At 34.2% G+C, this 20559-nt stretch overlaps 1 protein-coding gene across 2 annotated transcripts; it reads left to right on the plus strand.

Annotated features, from left to right (window-relative positions):
* The first annotated feature begins 1268 nt into the window (after positions 1-1268).
* LOC114423168 lies at positions 1269-20098 on the plus strand. 2 transcript variants are annotated; one of them, XM_028389814.1, is made up of 24 exons: positions 1269-1538; positions 3066-3111; positions 3205-4052; positions 4541-4656; positions 5679-5887; positions 7280-7399; positions 7545-7673; positions 7787-7912; positions 9284-9339; positions 9454-9553; positions 10010-10103; positions 10266-10475; positions 10672-10996; positions 11275-11368; positions 14460-14568; positions 14652-14917; positions 15039-15163; positions 15954-16188; positions 16567-16755; positions 16848-17131; positions 18044-18251; positions 18332-18571; positions 18714-18799; positions 19528-20098. In XM_028389814.1, exons 2-24 carry the CDS (start codon positions 3106-3108, stop codon positions 19685-19687), a joined length of 4335 nt encoding a protein of 1444 aa, XP_028245615.1. In that variant the 5' UTR covers positions 1269-1538; positions 3066-3105; the 3' UTR covers positions 19688-20098. The 2 variants fall into 2 exon arrangements, with proteins under 2 accessions (XP_028245615.1, XP_028245607.1); XM_028389806.1 differs by having other exon boundaries at positions 1270-1538; positions 10010-10127.
* Positions 20099-20559: the final 461 nt, after the last annotated feature.

Raw genomic sequence — 20559 nt, forward strand, 5'->3', positions numbered from 1 at the left:
ATTGAATCCAATGGATGATCTTTTCTACAAAGACCAAACCAGAGACATATATGAGAAGGGAAATCTAATAAATGCTTGTCTGGGTCAGTATATTTATTAAATTAATTTTCTAATTTTGATTTTATTTTAAAGTAAAGTGAATAATATTTAAATATTTTTATTTTAAAAGTAAATTATAAGGGAAATTTAATATAATTTTTTGATTTAAGATAATATTTACCTAAAATAATTTCAATTCAAAATCAATTTTAAACTCAATATACATCTCAACATTTATTTAAGAAAAATAATATATGCTTTGTCATGTAAAAGATATTTACATTGACATCTAATCAAGTTTGTTATTTATTATAATAATTATTTTTAAAATTATATCAATAATTTATAACGTTGTTTGATCACATTTTGTCATATACTAATTATATTAATTTTTATAATAATTATATGTAAAATTATATTAATAATAATTTTTTATTAATTAACAATATGTATATGATTGTTAGGAGTATCTTGAATTTTGATGGTTTATCCAAAACCTTTTTTTTAAGAGATTTGTAGACACTCAAAGATAAGTTACTTTATTTCCACTATTTTTTTCATTTTTCCTTATATAAGGGTTAGGATTCAAAATTATTATTAATCTTGTAGTTAAGAGGAAATCTAATCTTAGTATTTAAGTGTAAATAATATTTTTATATTTTAAGTCTAGATTATATAATAATATTATACTTGGATCATATCGTTTGACATATGAATTTTGGTATATGAGTCAATGAATCTTAAGTAGGTCAACTTAATAAGAATCAAATGATATATATTTTTAAAGAAAGAAATTATTAAATATGTATCGACATATTTAAAAAAATACACAATTACAATTTTAAGTACATCAATAAATTAAAATAAAGTGAGTCATATGAGAGAATTCGATCAAGAGGATTAAAGGGATACATAATTTGGTAATCATAGACTGTATAAACACAAAGAAATTAAAATTGAGTAGGTGATCTGGCAGAGTCCAGGGGAGGGCTGGCAGGGTACAATTATCACTTGGACCAACGACCAATAATTTTTTTTATACAAATAATAATAAATAGAAAACTGTTATAGTCTTTCTTAAAAACTACTACTAGTAGTAATAGTAATATTTAATGATGATTTTGGGTAATCTGGAAATTAGTAAGAAAAGGGAGGGCAGATGGAGAGTTAGGTCCAATCATTGAGCGTGAATCTTTATCAGAGGTCAGAATCCAGCTCTACAGAAGCGTAACGTAGCTTGGACTCGTACAGACTCTTTCTCATTTCATTTCTCTATTCTCTATTGCCAGCCAGCTTTCTTTCATTGTTAATTTTATTTATTTTGCATCCCATTAATTACGAAAAACAAGAAAAGTAAAAGTAAAAGCAAAAGAGAAAGCGACGCACACACCATCTTCTGACTTAGACCAACAACAATTGTTACCATAATTCAACCTTCCAAGATTCAGTTTCAGTGCATTTTTTCCACTCTGCTCACTCTTCTTCTACCCTTACTTACGGTTAGTTCACTCCAATTTCCCACTATATCTCTGCAACTCCCTCACCTCTTCCACGATTTTCGTCTTTTCATTTCTGATTCTTCCAGCTGTGCTTTTTCATCATTTTAATTTTTGCATCGGCCTTGATTAGTGATTAATAGGTTATGTGCTTCTTTTACTTTTTAGTTAATTCGGATAGCATTGCATGATTTTTTATTGTTTGAGAACTTGCTTTTTTGGTGAATGGATTCGTGATCGAGTTTCTGTAGTGCGATCAGTGGAGTTGAATTTCACTGCGTTGGATTTATGACATTGATTGTAACCGGTTTGGGGGAATTTGAACGGATTATGCATAATTCGTTGGAATTAATGGGATTGGCGGGGGGGGAGTAAAGGAAACTGAGCAAGTTAAGAAAATATCATTGCCTTGAAAAATGAGACGCAAGGTTGTCAGAATATGCATGTTTGTGTAACAAAAGGCTTTGCAAATAGTATGTTGCTGATGATGTTCTCTTTTAGTATATTCCTATAGAAATTATATGCCACATCAGATGTTAACAAAGTGTAGAGCGTTTTGTAATAAAATTGTAGTGTGTGCGCTTTATTCTTAATTCTTAATTAATGCTGATGACTGACAGTGTTGGTCACACTGGGAAACATATTTTTCTTACAGAAATAGTGCAATCTGAAGTAATTCATTGCACATATCTATGCTGTGATGAAGATAATGTTATGCTAGCTTTTGTGAAAAAAATAAGGTTAGTGATGGATTTGAAGATACATGACGGACTGACAGCAAGAGTCATTATATGGTTGAGATTTGTGGCTCCTATGTTATAGTTTTTATTCCAGTGATGTGATGCCCAATTTGAGATAAGGTGTTCAAGAATTTACAATGGCTACAATGGTTAATTTAGGTTTTAGTCACTATTGTTGTTTATTGGTGTATATATACTGCTATATTGTCTGTTTTGCATTTTATGCATCTTAGGGGAACTATCAAATAGATGAGTATCACCTCCCTCTCTCTCTCTCTTTCTCTGTCTGTGTGTGTACACCTGCATACATTCCTTTTTTTAATCAATGTCAAACTATAACTACTTACAACAGTGCTTTCTTGTTTTCAAATTTTAGATTTATTTTAAGGAGAAGTTGCAGAAGAGGGATTTTTTAAACTCAACATGTTAAATTGACCTGTTCATACTCTCATGAGGCTTGAGTACTGTGATATCCTTTGTCATTTTTCATGGGCTATTTAATTTCATGGTTTGCTTGCAAACTTCTTTATTGGAGAAGTTTCTCAGTGAAATTTCGGAAGTATGATATAATTTCCTTTGTGAACATTAAGAATTTAATTTGAACTTTTACTAGCTTCTACATCCCACTTTAGTCTTTAGCTGCTTCATGATACATGGCCTCTGCATGATACTTTAGTCTTTATCTGCTTCATGATACATAATTTCCAATGTATATAAAAACATAAAAACTAAAGTACTCCAACCTTCCTGTTATTCTTATTTTTGATATTTTCTTTGTCTTTACTTGCAGAATAAATGTATAAAAGTGGCTTCCTTGAGGACCAATCCCTATGGAGGTATCTTTCAGAAATAAATTTATTGATACTTACCGCTGAGCTGATTGAAACTAGGCATTTATTCTGATTTCTACTGATATATACTTGGCATAGGTGGTGATGCAGTTTGTGGTAATGCATTGGAACCTCTGGTGCTGCATTCTTTTGGGATATCTTCAGATATCTTGTATTTCTCTTAGTTCAGGACATCACTTGAATAGGAGTACTGGCTTAGAAAATTGGTTGGGTTATTCTGGGTCACTTGTGGGAGATGATTCTCTACTCTATGATTCTGCATTTGTCGAAACATCAACTTCGTCATTCCCATTGAATGAGTCAGTCTCTTGTGAGGACTTGGAAGGTGTAGGATCTTTTAATACCACGTGCTTGCTAAGCTCAACTCATTATTTAAAATCTGATATTTACATTTATGGTGTTGGAAACCTGGAGATACTCTCTGATGTGTCACTTTTATGTCCCATGGAAGGGTGTATGATAACAGTCAATGTATCCGGCAACGTTAAACTTGGTCAAGATGCATCCATTGTTTCTGGCTCTGTGGTTTTATCTGCAGCCAATCTGACAATGGGATACAATTCTTATATAGACTCATCATCTTTAGGAGGGTCTCCACCTTCCCAAACTAGTGGCACACCTGTTGGCAACGATGGAGCTGGTGGAGGGCATGGTGGGCGTGGTGCATCTTGTTTAAAAAATAACAAGACAAACTGGGGTGGTGATGTTTATGCTTGGTCTACATTGTCTGAACCATGGAGTTACGGGAGCAAGGGTGGTGGAAAATCTACTAAAAAACAATACGGAGGGAATGGTGGGGGGCGTGTTAAGCTTCTAGTGAAGGACACTTTATATGTAAACGGATCTATTACTGCTAAAGGAGGAGATGGAGGGTCTGATGGGGGAGGTGGCTCTGGTGGAAGTATATTGGTTCATGCTGTAAAGCTGTGAGTATGAACTACTTGTTAATCTGTGACCTTATACCTGTTTTTCATATGATCTTCTAAATGACTGTTAAGGGTGCTTGTAGCTATTATTTGAAGAGTGAAATGCAGTTTTTTTATTTTTGGCATATTAAGTCACTTCTATTAGATGGTGAGAAAATAGCAAATGTTCGTAAATTTTTTTAATGATATTACTGGCAGAGAATTGTGGCTTTTGTTGATGATGGCATACTGTATAATATTCTGTTTTCATGGATCTGCTTTGACATTTGGTCCGTGGTCTTTTACAATTGCAATGGTAGTATTCTTTTTCTTTTGAAGAATGTGAATGTTTTTTGAAATGTCTTTCCTTTGTTGAAGGTTTTTGAGTTGTTTCTAGTTTTTAAAAGTGCCATGTGTATGTTGAAGGTTTTGTAGGGAACTAATACATATTGTCTAGTGAATTGTGCTTGTAACTTTTCTTTTCAACTTCATTTTTTGGTTGAGTGTAGGAAGGGCTATGGTATCATCAGTGCCGCTGGTGGGACGGGATGGGGTGGAGGAGGTGGAGGAAGAATATCACTTGATTGTTACAGCATACAAGAAGATTTAAACATTACTGTTCATGGTTAGTTCTAATACACTCATGTACATGGCAGTTAAACCAATGATGACTCCTGCTTGATCTTTTATTCTACAGTAGCTTAATCTATGTGAATCAAAATACCAAAAATTAGCGTAGTTTTTTGAACAAATAGAGGTTTTCAGTTTTCAAAGTGAGCATAAGCAAAAACCATTTTTTAATTAAAAATGAGCATAGATAAGGATGTGATACCTTCTTTTATAAAGGAAAAGAGAGTGATGTAATACTAACTTACCCACAGCCACAGGCTACAGTTTGTGATATATGAATGGTTGAAAAGGAAAGCTTTCACTTTTTTTCAAGAAACTTGTCATGTTTTTGTTATTACTTATAAGGATGGTGTCCAGAACCAATTTCAGCAAGGAAATCTCTCAACTTCTCAGGTTTTCCATGGAATTTTGAAGTTTTTTCTGGAAGATTGTTCTGCTGATTAGATTCTTGAAGCTATCCATCATAATTCCTGATTAGAGTTCATTTTATTTGATTGCCTTCTAATTGTCACAATGATGGTCCTTTGTTAAGCTTGAAGTTTCTCCCATCTTTTGCAAGCTTGATTCTCTCAGAATTTTTGAAGTGGTGAATAATCCAGTGTTCCCAATTCATCAATTTCTTCTGCATTGCCAGATGAAGCAGTGGGGATAATATGGATGAATAGCATAAATTAAAACAAGTGAGGGGAAAACCACCTAGGCAGTTTACCAAATATGAACGAGTTTACTTAATGGTTTGTTTTGTTGTTAATTCGAAACAGTTTTGTTTTTAATCTTCATGAAAAAGACGATGATGCTAACATCTGTGCAAAAGGGAGGGGGTTAATGTTTCCGATTACACACACAAACAGAGTCTAAATTTTTTGGTGGTGTTGAGACTATGCATTTGATAATTTTAGATTTGTTGTTTTAACAAAAAAGATTTGGTTGCATGCAAGGGTGTTTTTTTTTTTTTTTTCTTTTTAATCTTGATAGCAAGAAGGATCTTATACACAATACATGCATTTGTGGTGACAGGAGGTTTGAGTATTGGCTGTCCTGGGAATTCTGGAGCAGCTGGCACATATTTCAATGCACATTTACTAAGTTTAAAAGTTAGCAATGACAATGTCACAACAGAAACTGAGACTCCTTTGCTTGATTTCTCAACCAGCCCTTTATGGTCAAATGTTTACGTGGAAAATAATGCGAAAGTTTTGGTTCCACTTGTGTGGTCCAGAGTTCAGGTAGCAAATAATACACATTTTGTACTATACCAAAACACACATGATCATGGAGTCACCATTTTATAACTTTTTTTTAGTATTACCTATGTTTCAGAAAATTCTTTATGTGATACAGAACTACCTTCATAACAGTTTTGATCTGCTGAAGCATTTTATTGTTCAAACATTTATAGAATCCATTATCTGTTTTTGATAGTCTGCTTCCTTTGCTGTTGCAAATTGTTGTAAATGTAAGTAATTATTTTCTAGGTCCTTGTATCATTCATATTCCTAGGAAATAGTGGATTCTTGTACATAGGATATATCATTCATGCATGGGAAGTAGCATTTTTGTTATCTTGTAATCATAAAATTCCTCTAAAATTCTCTAATATTTTCTAAAATAATCTTTTAAGTATTTTGATTGTTGCCTTTATACTGTTTTGCTGGTAGCTGTCTCCTTGATATGAGCTAGTTGAAAGCTAAAAAGTTAGTTGGTAGTTGAAAGCTGTTACACTAACTTATTGAATTACAAGTGTTTGGTTGAAGTAGTTGATAAATGTAAAATGACAAAAATAGACTTGTTTATATAATATCTTTTATAATTTATTGATAAAAAATATTCTGGTTTTTTTTATAAATTTAACTTTTTAAACTAATTTTAAACTCTTGTAAATTATTTATAGATCAATTATTTTAATTATATTTTTTAATTTCAATTACTATTTTTTTCATATTTTATATTCTACTATTAATATTATACTATATCTTATAATAAAAATAATATACACTTAAGTAGATGTTATACTTTTATTATGTTAATTAGTATAATGGTTAAAATATCTGAAAGTATAATTTTAAATAAATATAATAAATAAGGTGAATCATGTAATGTTTAAAACAAACAGTGTAATATAAAAAGTATCCAAAAAATAATAGAGAAAATAAAATAAAATAATTCTATCATCGTTCATTATTAATATCTTGAAGTATAATGATATAATAATAAAATAGTGTAATGATTAAAAGAAACAGTATAATATAAAAATATAAAAAAATAATAGCAAAAACAAAATAAACCCCTATTGTTAACAAGGGAAGAGAAACAAAATAAAAATAAAAGGCTACCTCAAGTAAAAAAGGGTAAAAAGGAAATTAATAAATATTTTAAGGGTAAAAAGGAAATAAAATATAGAAAGCTAGAAGTTAGCATTTTAAAAATGCTACTTGAAGTAGTGTCTCAAAATGCTACAAACTACTAAAATATGCTTGTTACAGTTTGTAATATTACTTTTTTTTTGTCTTCAAAAACAATTTCATTGATATATTTTATATTTTTCTTTATTAATCATTGCAATGTTTAACCATTGGAGCCAAATGTTTGATATTTGCTTAAATTCTCTAATTATGAAGGTAAGAGGCCAAATTAGTGTATACAGTGGAGGAAGCTTAATCTTTGGGTTGTCTGATTATCCAATTTCTGAGTTTGAGCTTGTTGCAGAAGAGCTTTTACTGAGTGATTCTATTATAAAGGTACCAGATTGTGATTCAAAGTGTTTTTCTGTTATTATTTTAGTTCCATTCTCAATCGATATAGGTGCCACTTATTTTGAACTACTATATCTTCGAGTTGTAGTATCAACTTATAATTTAACAATTTTACCTTTAATACATGAAGGTTTTTGGTGCATTTAGAGTTTCTGTTAAAATGTTACTCATGTGGGACTCCTCAATTCAAATTGATGGTGGTGAAAGTACTGTTGTGACTGCTTCTGTACTTGAAGTGAGAAATCTTGCTGTTTTAAGGGTATGATGGCTTTTATCTTTATTCAAAGTTGTGCAGTATTCTTGGTTATAGAACCATATTTTGTTCTTGGTGGTTTGGAACTTCCATTGTGATAGGATTTTTTGCCTTCGCAGCAAAATTCTGTCATTAGTTCAAATACAAACTTGGCTTTATATGGTCAAGGACTACTGCAATTGACTGGTGATGGTGATGCAATCAAAGGCCAGCGGCTATCCTTGTCTCTCTTCTATAATGTAACTGTAAGCAATTATCTTTACCAGGGATTTTGTTGTTCTTATATTTTTTGATGTGGTTACAAGAGATTTAAATGGTTTTTAGGGCTCTCCCTTATGCAAGGGATGATAATATCAAAAAGTTGATTGAAGCAATATATTCTTTTGATCATTCTGCCGGCTGCCAGTGGAAGAAAATATCTCTATAGCTATAGTGTAGAACTGTAGATGAATTTGAACACTGGTGTTTTCAGGCAATGCATATGTTCTATTGCTGTTCTCTTTCTGGGGCTTTGCTCTTTAATTTATTTTGGTTCACAATTTGGTTATCTTAGAATTTGGGCTTAGAATCTAACTCAACTATATAAAACCAGTTTGTAAGATGAGGACTGTCCAAGCCTCATAAGGACTATATTAACCATATCTCCAGTTGGTGTGAGATCTCAACGCCCCTTTGTGCCTAGGACTGAATATCTGGAGTGTGCACAAATGTGGGTGACCCAATAACAAAACCCTCTTACACCTAGGAATAGATATAGACTCTAGAGTTTTGGCAAATATGGGGGGCCTTATAACATATCTAGGATAGATTATGATTCCATCTTATAATTTGAGCTTAGGACTTGACCCCATAAAATCGTCTTGTAAGGTAAGGACTATCCACGCCTTATAAGGGCTACATTGGCCATATCTTTACTTGATGTGGGATCCCCCCCTCTCATGGGTCACAACATGCCCTAAACGGACATCTGAATTCTAAATTGTGGACAAGTAGTGTAGGTGGCTCAATAATAACACCCCCTCATGCCTAGGAGTAGACATTTAGAGCATGGACAAATATGGGTGACTTTAATGGATTTAGGTAGACTTTGATATCATCTTAGAATTTGGGCTTAATGTTTAACTCAACTCCACAAAATCGGTTTTTTAGGTGAGGATTGCCCAAGACTTATAAGAACTACTTTGGTTGTATCTCTAGTTGATGAGGATCTCAACAAGCTATATACCGACTTTAGATCAGAAGAAATGACTAAAGAATATGTATAGTTTTGATTGATCATTTATTTAAACTGTACAAAGGATACATGAATTTGTAGATACAAGGAAAAGCCAAAAATAAGGAAATAATGTAGCTAAATCTGAAGAGTTGGTCCCAATTACATAATGTACAACGGATCTCTTAAAAATAGGCTATCTGATATAAATAGGAAAAAAGTCAAGTAAATCAAATCTGTATCGTATCTCCTGGGAAATTTTTGTAATCTGCATAATATCTCAACTCCTTCACTCCAAGACGAGTTTGTGTTTATGTCACTGTTTCTCAATTTCATGATATCCCCCCCTTTGAAGTTGCATTTGGGTGCAGCATTTCAATTGACAGTGGTCCTCTTGTGACAGGTTGGTCCAGGTTCTTTACTTCAAGCTCCTTTAGATGATGATGCTAGCAGAGGCTCGTAAGTACGACTGCTTTCCAGTCACATTGCTTGACTTAAACAATTTCCATCTGGCCTGTTTGGAAACTCTAAACTTAATCCATTTTTTTTTGTTTTTTTTAATAATGTTTGTAGGGTGACAAAACATCTTTGCGACACACAGAGATGTCCAATAGATTTGATAACTCCACCTGATGATTGTCATGTCAACTATACACTCTCCTTCTCACTTCAAGTAAGATTTGTTAAGTAATAGGAAAGCTGGTATTTTTAGATATATTTCATTTTAAAAAAGTGAATTTCTTGTCTTACATTTTTTCCCTCTTGGAATTAAGTTGGAACCAAATTTTAACCCACCCCCCCACCTTTCTTGCATTTAATGCAATATCAATTATATAATTTCTGAAAAATGAGTTCTTTCTGGTATGCATAATTATTTAACACAATATTGGTTTTAATCATGTTATAATGCTGCAATTGCATTTGTTTTGGTACATATATTTGTGTATCTTTAATGTGGTTGAATCTTTTGACATGAAATAACATCTTTTTGTCATTGCCACCATCATTTCTAATTCAATCAACTTCTTTTGTTGGGCATTGTTTTGTGATTGGGTCTACATAAGAACAAAATATTGCTGTTCAAGTTGAACATTATGGTGGATTCTTATTTTCTTATGAGTTTTTGTAGATTTGTCGTGTTGAGGATCTTCTTGTAAATGGCATTATGAAGGGAAGCATAATTCACATTCACAGGGCAAGAACCGTGATTGTTGATACTGATGGTATGATTACTGCATCTGAATTAGGTAATTAAAATGTTTAAGAAATCTTTTTTTATTGTTTTTTTATCCTTTCTGTTCTTCTAGGTTTACCTTGCTAGTAAAAATGCTAATTACCACAAAAGGATAGTATTGGGATTTTGATTAGATAGGTACCTCTTTCAGGTTGCACTGAAGGTATTGGTAAGGGAAACTTTTTGAATGGAGCTGGTGGTGGAGCTGGACATGGTGGAAAAGGAGGGTCTGGATATTTCAACGGGAGAGAGAGTATTGGTGGTAGTGAATATGGAAATGCTATTCTTCCATGTGAATTGGGCAGTGGAACCGAGGGCCCTAATGAGTCATATGGGCATGTTGTTGGAGGCGGGATGATTGGTAATTAGTTTTAAACACCTTTGACTTTATATATTTCATGTAAAGGATACTCCCAAGTTTATTTCTGGCTATTAACATGGATGCAGATGTCTGCAAATGCTATATCTGTTTGTGCCTCTATTCGTTATATGAAGGAAAATATCTATATTTTTATGATATTCTCTGATCACTGGATTTTTTGTTTGATTTTGGCTAGTGATGGGATCTATTCAGTGGCCACTTTTGAGACTAGACCTTTATGGATCCTTGAGGGCTGATGGTGAAAGCTTTAGCAAATCAATAAAAAGCAGTGATGGTTCTTCGGTTGGGGGTCTTGGTGGAGGTTCTGGTGGAACAGTCCTTCTTTTCCTTCAAGAACTTCGGCTCTTGGAGAATCCATACTTATCTGTTGTAGGGGGCAATGGTGGCCCTGTTGGTGGTGGTGGTGGAGGTGGAGGTCGAATTCATTTCCATTGGTCAAAGATTGGTATGGAGGAAGAATATGTTCCTGTTGCAAGTATTACTGGCACCATGAATAACAGGTGTGCAGAATCATGTCTCTGCTAACGGCTTTAGAATTGGAACATAATAGATTATTACTGCTTTTTCTTGGGCCACATACTATTTTCGTAGTCAGAAGATTAATGTGGCAACTCATAATTTTCGGAGGACCAAATTGAGGCCACTTGTAAGGAACTTGAAAATTGAAACATGATCATTGTAAATAATTTAATGACTATCATGGTAAAATGGTAGTGTACATTTTCTTTGATTAGACTTTTCTGAGAAGCAGCATCTCTTTCTTCATTATTTTAAACAGCGGAGGTGCTGGGGACAATGATGGCCGTCATGGACAGGAGGGAACTATAACTGGGAAAGCATGCCCTAAAGGTCTTTATGGAATTTTCTGCGAGGTTTGCTTCATTTGTTTTTTCCTTTTTTCTTCTTCTTATTCTTGGATTTGCTCAGAATGTTGGAGATATGCTGTGATAAGTTAAATGTTACAACAACAAACAACAACAACAACAACAACGCCTTATCCCACTAGGTGGGGTCGGCTACATGGATCAACTTCCGCCATAATGTTCTATCAAGTACCATACTTCTATCCAAATCATTAAGTTCAAGATCCTTTTTGATAACCTCTCTTATAGTCTTTTTGGGTCTTCCTCTGCCTCGAATTGTTTGCCTTCTCTCCATCTGGTCTACTCTCCTCACTACAGAGTCTACCGGTCTTCCCTCTACATGCCCAAACCACCTAAGTCTATTTTCCACCATCTTCTCTACAATAGGCGCTACTCCAACCCTCTCTCTAATAGCTTCGTTTCTAATTTTATCCTGTCGAGTCTTACCACACATCCACCGCAACATCCTCATCTCCGCTACACCTACTTTATTCTCATGTTGGCTCTTGACCGCCCAACATTCTGTTCCGTACAAAATCGCCGGTCTTACCGCAGTCCGATAAAACTTTCCCTTTAGCTTGATCGGTACCTTTGCATCACATAACACTCCCGATGCTTTTCTCCATTTCATCCATCCTGCTTGAATGCGATGATTCACATCCCCTTCAATTTCTCCATCATCCTGTATTACAGACCCAAGATATTTAAACCGTGTGACTTGAGGGATAATATTGTCTCCTATTTTCACCTCTGAGTTAGAAACTCTCCTTCTTTTGTTGAACTTACATTCCATATACTCCGATTTGCTTCTGCTTAGGCGAAAACCATGTGTTTCTAGAGCTCGTCTCCAAGTTTCCAACCTCTCATTCAACTCCTCCCTCGACTCTCCAAGGAGGACTATGTCATCTGCAAAGAGCATGCATCTCGGCGCTATCTCTTGGATTTGTTCCGTGAGGACATCCAGAATTAAGGTAAAAAGGTAGGGGCTAAGGGTTGACCCTTGATGCAAACCAATTGTGATGGGAAAATCGTCTGACTCTCCACCCTGTGTCCTAACACTAGTCGATACCCTATCATACATATCTTGGATAGCTCGAATATATGCAACCCTAACCCCTTTCTTCTCTAGAGCTTTCCACAAAATCTCTCTAGGCACTCTATCATATGCTTTCTCCAAGTCAATAAAAATCAAGTGCAGGTCTTGTTGGTCCATGCGATATTGCTCCATCACCCGCCGTAATAAATAGATCGCTTCCATGGTCGACCTTCCCGGCATGAAACCAAATTGATTTTCAGTAACTTGAGTCTCCTTTCTTAATCTCCGTTCGATCACTCTTTCCCATAATTTCATGGTATGACTCATGAGCTTGATTCCCCTATAATTTGCACAATTTTGCACAATTTAGGCATCAGAAATATATAGAACAGAGATGAAATTCACTGTAGTACAGCAGATTTCTGGAATGTATCAAGGTTATAACAATGCCTTGAATCTGCACAATGAAATAAATACAGAACAGGCAAGAAAGATAGACTAGGTAATTAGAGTGTGCCAAGTCTCTCCTTGAGGTCCTAGCCAATTCCAGCCTACCTCTCACCATCATCACTCAGCCCTTGCACGGTTACACCCACTAAAACCGAATTACTCTCTTGCTACCCTTTCTTACTGCCAATTCAGCAGTTAGTTACTTAGTGGATAACCATCCATTTTCTCTCTCTTGGTCATGATCCTCTACATTATGATCCCTATTCCTCCTCATGTACACTCTAGCTATTATGCAAAGAGACTGGTGAACTCTACTTGGATGAATTGTTTTCTTATGACCATTGCTTTTAGTCTCTTTTAGGAAGATATTTTATCCTCACTGTTACATTTAGGCTCGACTTGTAACTTCTGTTTTTGATTGGGGTACATCTCGGGCTCTACTTGATTATTTCAAAAACATTGGCTTATAAAAAATAGATATCTTATCCTCGTCTCTTGTAATCTTTTCTATCTCATCTAAATTCTAATAAATTGCCCTTTTGGGTTATGTCGTTCATTGTCATGGTTTGTGTGAGGACAGCTACATATAATTTACATATCTGCTTCTGTCGTCTCTGCTTCTGTTGGAGGGATAAGATAATTTGAAGGGATAAGGCTCCTCTTAAGTGAGAAAGCCTCAAGTGCAAAAGTGAGGCTATATTCACCCTTGAGGCCTTGATTTAAAGTGACTAGTTCATGATACACTTGAATTTAAATTAATGGGGGATGCACTCTTAGTCGTGCACTTTAGAAATTAGAATTTTAGAGGAACTTTTTTCATTCTAATGAGCTGAGAAAAAAATAAAACAAAACTAAGTAACAATGAAGGAAGGAATGCCGTAGGGCATCCCAAACTCTGCAAATTGTTAAGTAACCCCTATTAGCTGGAGGATGCTCTATTTTTCTGCTGGACATGGCTAAAAAACCTGGAAAAAGGATTTGACATCCCTTTCCACTACTGGTCCAGTAATATCAGGGATGGATTTTGTAATCAGGGGGGGATTAGCATATAGATACTGGGTAGTTTTGTGTCAAGCTTACAGTCAGATCTATGGTTACTTAATTCTTGCTGTATAGCTTGTATTAGGATTCCATAGTTCTGCATATTTTGGTGCTGACTTGTATATACAATAGTACCCCTTGTACTTCTATTTTAATAGATAATATAATATTACTTTTGCTGATAAAAAAATAAAAACCCTATTAGCTGTTGGTTAACAATTAGTGAGTTACATTGGTGAGTTAGTTAGATAGTCTGAATAAGGCATGCTGGCTATATATAAGTGGGGAGAGGGAGGGGTGGGAGTAGAGATAGATTATCCTATCATCTGAGAAATGATTAGACTCTTAGAGAGTGGGGAGAGTCCTGAGGGAAATTATTCATTTTGTATCTTCTAACCCTAGTCCTAGGCTGCAACCACACAGGCACAACAATTGGGATTTATGGTTCATCTATAAAAAGTCATTCTTTCCTGTAGATCCTGAACCAGTTCTATCACAAATCTAATAATTCTTTCAACTTCTCTGGATGTTTACTTTCTGAAAATTTATTAAACTGTGCAATTGATTTTACAGGAATGTCCTATTGGTACTTACAAAGATGTTGATGGTTCTGATGAACATCTTTGCATTCCTTGTCCTCTTGATCTTCTTCCAAATCGTGCAAATTTCATATATAAACGAGGTATCTTTGATGATATAAGTTGGCTTTGCATGCCTAACATTATGTTTTATCTCAAATTTATAGGATGGTTCTTTTCATTGCAGGGGGTGTTACAAGACGGTCTTGTCCATATAAATGTATATCAGACAAATATCGAATGCCTAATTGCTATACACCTCTAGAGGAGCTCATTTATACATTTGGGGGTCCCTGGCCATTTTCAGTATTGTTGTCATTCATTTTATTGCTTCTGGCTCTGCTGCTAAGTACTTTGAGAAACAAGTTGATTGGTTCTGGTTCATATCATAGTTCAAGTTCAATTGAACACCATAATCATCACCGTTTCCCGTATCTTCTTTCTCTTTCTGAGGTACTATTCTTATAAGAAAATTTCCACTGTTTAATTAGTTCTTTCTGCAGCATTAATTGAGCCTTAACATATTATCTCTGAAACTATTTGATGCATTATATCTTTGTTGTTTGAAAACTAGGTCCGTGGAGCTAGAGCTGAAGAGACTCAAAGCCATGTACACAGAATGTACTTTATGGGACCTAATACTTTTAGAGAACCCTGGCATCTTCCTTACTCACCCCCCCATGCTATAATTGAGATTGTGTAAGAGAAACTACGTATTCAATTATTCATACGTGCATGTCATGGATACTGATGTCATATTGCTTTATATGTGGGGCTGTGGATATTAGGATACCATATTTCTGCATATCTTGGTGCTGATGTGTATTTTGAACAGTACCTCTTGTACTGCTGTTTATATTTATATATTAGTATTTTTGCTGATAAAAAAAAATGTGGGGCTGTGCACTGATAAATACTGGAAACGTATTATTTTAGCTTAAATCATCAATCTTTAGTCTTACTGAAAAACCATAGCTACTTGTTAATTATCCGTTTATATTGATATAAATCATCAATCTTTTATGTGAATGAAAATCACACCTACTTGTTAACTGTGTCCACCTAGATTGATTTGAAATCATCAATATTTGGTGTAACTGAAAATCACACCTACTTGTTAGCTATTGAACATATAATATTGTACTTTGGATATATACCATCGAAACACTTTTCCTCTCTTAATAGTTTCTACTGTAAAAAAGGTCTTTTTTTGTAATAAAAATCCTACATCAAGCATCTGTGTATAAAGAAATCCAGTTAGCATTCTAATCTAGCATCATATTACTATATGTCATAATTGTTTGATACAAAAATTATTTAGAGATGTAAGATGAGACCATTTATATGACTTCAGCATTAGCATAAACTTTTAGGACCGTGTCATTAATCTACTATTCCAAAACCTTAAGCTGTTGGGTGAAAACACATGACTGACTTCTCTAACAATAATTGTGATTTTAAGTTAGATTTGATCATAACTGTGATGCAGGTATGAGGATGCTTTTAATAGGTTTATTGATGAAATCAACTCGGTTGCTGCATATGATTGGTGGGAGGGATCAGTGCACAGTATACTTTCTGTTGTTGCATATCCTTGTGCTTGGTCCTGGAAGCATTGGCGACGGAGAGTCAAAATTAGTCGCCTTCAGGAATATGTCAAGTCTGAATATGACCATTGTTGTCTACGCTCCTGTCGATCACGGGCTTTGTACAAAGGGATGAAGGTTTGACTTGCAAAGCATTTAACATGATGGAGTAATTTCCATGAAGTCCTAGCCTGTTACTTTTATTAATATAATTATTCTTGTTATAAGAAGACACATGAAAGACTGATGTATGGAAGTAGTAGCCTTAGGCTTTAAACATATCAAAATTAGGATTTTCTTAGGGGTGTTGCGTTTATCAGATTGCATTCCTTCATTTGCTCACAAAAGCAAAACAATGTGATATAATAATCAGTATTAATTTTATTTATGTGTTACATAAAAGTATAACATATATACATGCTACTTTGCAACTTTTCTGTTTCCCTGGCTTTCCATAGTATTAAATAATGCACAGTCATTTTTTTAATTATTTAATTTAAGAAACAAATGATGCAGGTTGGGGCAACTCCAGATTTAATGGTAGCATACATTGATTTTTTTCTTGGTGGTGATGAGAAGCGATTAGACATTGTATCAATTATACAGAAGAGATTTCCCATGTGCATAATTTTTGGTGGGGATGGGAGCTACATGGCACCTTATAATCTTCACAATGATACACTGTTGACCAACCTCCTTGGTCAGGTATCTTGTTTCATTGTTAATGTTGTTAAGATTTAGTTAGTTATGTTCTCTATACATAGCTGACATACTAATCCCAAACTTGATATCCACAGCATGTCCCAGCAACTGTTTGGAATCGCTTGGTAGCTGGACTCAATGCTCAGTTACGGACAGTAAGGCATGGATCAATTCGTACTGCACTAGGTCCTGTTGTCGATTGGATAAATAGCCATGCAAACCCCCAACTTGAGTTTCATGGAGTTAAAATTGAGCTTGGATGGTTCCAAGCAACAGCTTCTGGTTACTATCAGCTTGGTATCGTGGTAGCAGTTGGGGATTATACCCTTCTTGATTTGCACCAGTCTGATACTTGGGTTGGCACAGATGAATTAATGAGGTAATTTATGATCCTGACAAATGCTGTATACATGCAGACCATAACCTTGCTTTCTTCTGATTAATCCTATTAACAACATGGCAGGGAATGGGAACAATCATTATATTTGTCCTACGAGAGAATTGATAGTGCCAATTGAAGCTAAATAATATCAAATTGAATGTTAGTAAATGGTTTTCGCTTGGGAAGTATTGTTGGAAAGAACATGGTGCATACTCAAATATTGGGAAATCAGTTTAAGAAAATGTTTTTTTTTTTTCATTTTGTGTTTCCAATAATGATAACTAATATAACACCTTGTTTTCACTGTTATTGTGGTTTTCACCATTTTTTGTACAAATCTCTGGAAATAGGAAACACAGTAAAAAGGTGAAATTTTAGTAATTAGTAAACAGAAAATACATTCTTAAACCGAACAGGTAATTGTTCAAAACTGTTAAACCCAATGTTGTTCATGACTGCTGCTACTCCTTATGATAGTAATGATGACTCATAATACTTGGTTTTATAAAATTGATCTAATTAGATTAGATGGATTTGGAAAAAAATGTAAAATTCTTCCTCATGGGTCTTGGCATAGTAACTTAGAAGCTTAGATCATATTCTTCTTTGATATGATAGGAGTGAGTGTTTAGAGATGATTCTTTCTTCCCTAGCTTAAGTTGATATTGAGATCCAGCACAATGTATGATGTGCTTATGCATTGTCAGTTTTAAGGTTAGCAGATTCTCTCATCAGGGGACAAATTGGGGGTGCAAAACCCTTACTAATTATTTGATTTTAGCCTTCTAGTTGCATGGTTTCCTTGATATTGTTTAAGTGCCTCCTAGACGAAGATTCATAAACATAAAGACTTTGTTTTTAAATCCCACTTGTGTATTGGGCTTAAAATTTTTTTATTTATTATAACAGGAAAAATGTGGCACATGGAAGAAAGAATGTTAAGCAGCTGCAGCATAGTTGGCCATACATAAGCAATTCATTATCTCTTAAAAGGATAACTGGAGGAATTAATGGTGGCCTAATAAATGATGCTACCTTAAAATCATTGGACTTTCGAAGGGACTTTTTATTCCCACTTTCTCTACTATTGTGCAATACTAGACCTGTTGGTCGTCAGGTAGTTAAATTATTTTAGGTGCTTCACCTCTCCACAGCTATATATTGAACATTGTCTAATAAATGACATCTTTGTTTCAGGACACTGTACAGTTGCTGATTACTTTGATGCTTTTAGCAGATCTTTCTGTCACTCTCCTCATGTTGCTTCAGTTCTACTGGATTGCTCTTGCAGCTTTTCTTTCTGTTCTACTCATTCTTCCTCTCTCTCTACTTTCTCCATTTCCTGCTGGCCTGAATGCATTATTCAGTAAAGAACCTAGAAGAGCTTCACTTTCTCGAGTATATTCACTGTGGAATGCTACTTCTTTATCTAATATTGTAAGTTTTCTCTATGTTGTGATACCATTTAGTATAACTGTCATGTAACAATTTTTAGATACACATAGTTATGCAACCATTTGAAATATATTTTGTTTTTATGATTTATCTAACATTTTTTTGTGTATGTGAATATGTGCAGGGAGTGGCTTTTATTTGTTGTCTCCTTCATTATGCACTATCCCACTTTCACCACCCTGATGAGACAAGCACACGTAATGTTAAGAGGTAAGGCTGTCAACATTTAAATGACACCATTTTATCTCAAACAACAATGGCATATATTACAAACAACCTGCATTTTTTGTTTAAATTTACTGCTGTGGCAGTTCAGTAAAATATCAACTCTGAAAAATTATAACATCATCTTATTTATGCTTATAGTATCAAGATGTACTTCATATTTGAACATGGCAGCCAGTTAAATTATGCTTAAGTCATTGAACTGCCTCTTTCCATGGAGGTTTTGTTGTCTGAGGAAGAAAAATATCCCGTCAAATTTAGCAGTTTTTTTTTTATTTTTAGAAATTGAACGTATTTACAAACTGGAATGGTGTCTTTGTAACGGGTGAATATAAGGAGTTGCCTCAAACTCAAGAAAATTGTTACTTTTGACTATTGAACAGGGGATCGCATGGCAGGAGAAATGCGACTTGATAATCAAAAGCATCAGAGAGAAGTACAGAGAAAGCAAGCTGGAGGAATTTTGAGTTGGCTTATAGAGATCCATGTTGAGGAGCTATATTAAATTCCTCCATCTCTTTTTTCTGTACTTTTCACTCAGTTTTTGATTATGGAGTCATACTGCTTACTGTGTTATCCCCTGATAAGAGTAAGAATCCTCTTGTTCAAGGCAACTGCTGAGATTCATCCTGTGGTTGGTGTTTATTTATTTTTGGTTAACAACTTTTGGTGTTCATTATTTTCAAGTCTTGGTACATAACATTCTCTTGCAGGGAAGATGATAAGTGCTGGCTTTTGCCCATCATCCTTTTTCTATTCAAGTCAATACAGGCCCGTTTTGTGAATTGGCACATAGCGAATCTAGAAATTGAAGATTTTTCTCTATTTTGTCCGGATCCAGATGCTTTTTGGGCTCATGAACCTGGTTTATGACAAAACAAACATTGTGAACCTGGTTTGTGACAGAAAAGAAACAGAAGCATTAGAATGTGAACCTGGATGTTAAGTTTTTGGTAAATCCAACAGTTCAAAAGGATGCTTCATTTCGGCGTGGAACAGCAGCCTTGCCTGTGAATATATATTCAGAGATGTACAGGAGAATGAAGTACAGTTCTGCACTTTTTCGCTTCTTTGTAAAAAAATCTCTAGAGGTTCAAGGGATAATAGTTACACGAAATACACCTCTTTCTAGTATTGTCTTTTAATTTAGATTTTTTTGGGGACTCTCATGATTCATACCACTGAAGCTTCACCACTTCCTCCTTTGTCTTTGTATTTCATCGTAAATTAAAGCAAATTTTGCAGACATGAGTTTTACATATATTAAATGACATCATTATAGAATTTTATACTAAAAATAAAACAAAAATTGAATGACTAGAGTCAAAATAGTTTGTGCATGACTTGAGCGATAATGTTTGTATTATTATAATTCATATCAATATTAATTTTTTTGCTAAATTATTCAATTGAAATATATTTATTTTTTTAATTTATTTAAGCAATACTCTTTTTTCTTTCAAATATTGTTAGTATGAAAGTGTTCATAAATTAGCATTACAATAATGTTATTAATTGAAAATGATGTATTAATATCACAAGGTTTGGCAGTGTTTTCACTTTAAAGCATTACAATAGAATTTTGAGTAGATAGTAAAGATGTTTTATTGCTTATCAACACTGTTGGTCACAGTTTAAAGCTTGAGAATTAACATTCTTTGCATTTCCTAAATTTTGAATGTTTTTAAGTCGAACTCACGTCAACATCTTAGCATTCCAATTCAGTACATCCATATCAACATTTT

The sequence above is a fragment of the Glycine soja genome, chromosome 1 (genome assembly GCF_004193775.1).
Source record: "Glycine soja cultivar W05 chromosome 1, ASM419377v2, whole genome shotgun sequence".
Lineage (NCBI taxonomy): Eukaryota > Viridiplantae > Streptophyta > Magnoliopsida > Fabales > Fabaceae > Glycine > Glycine soja.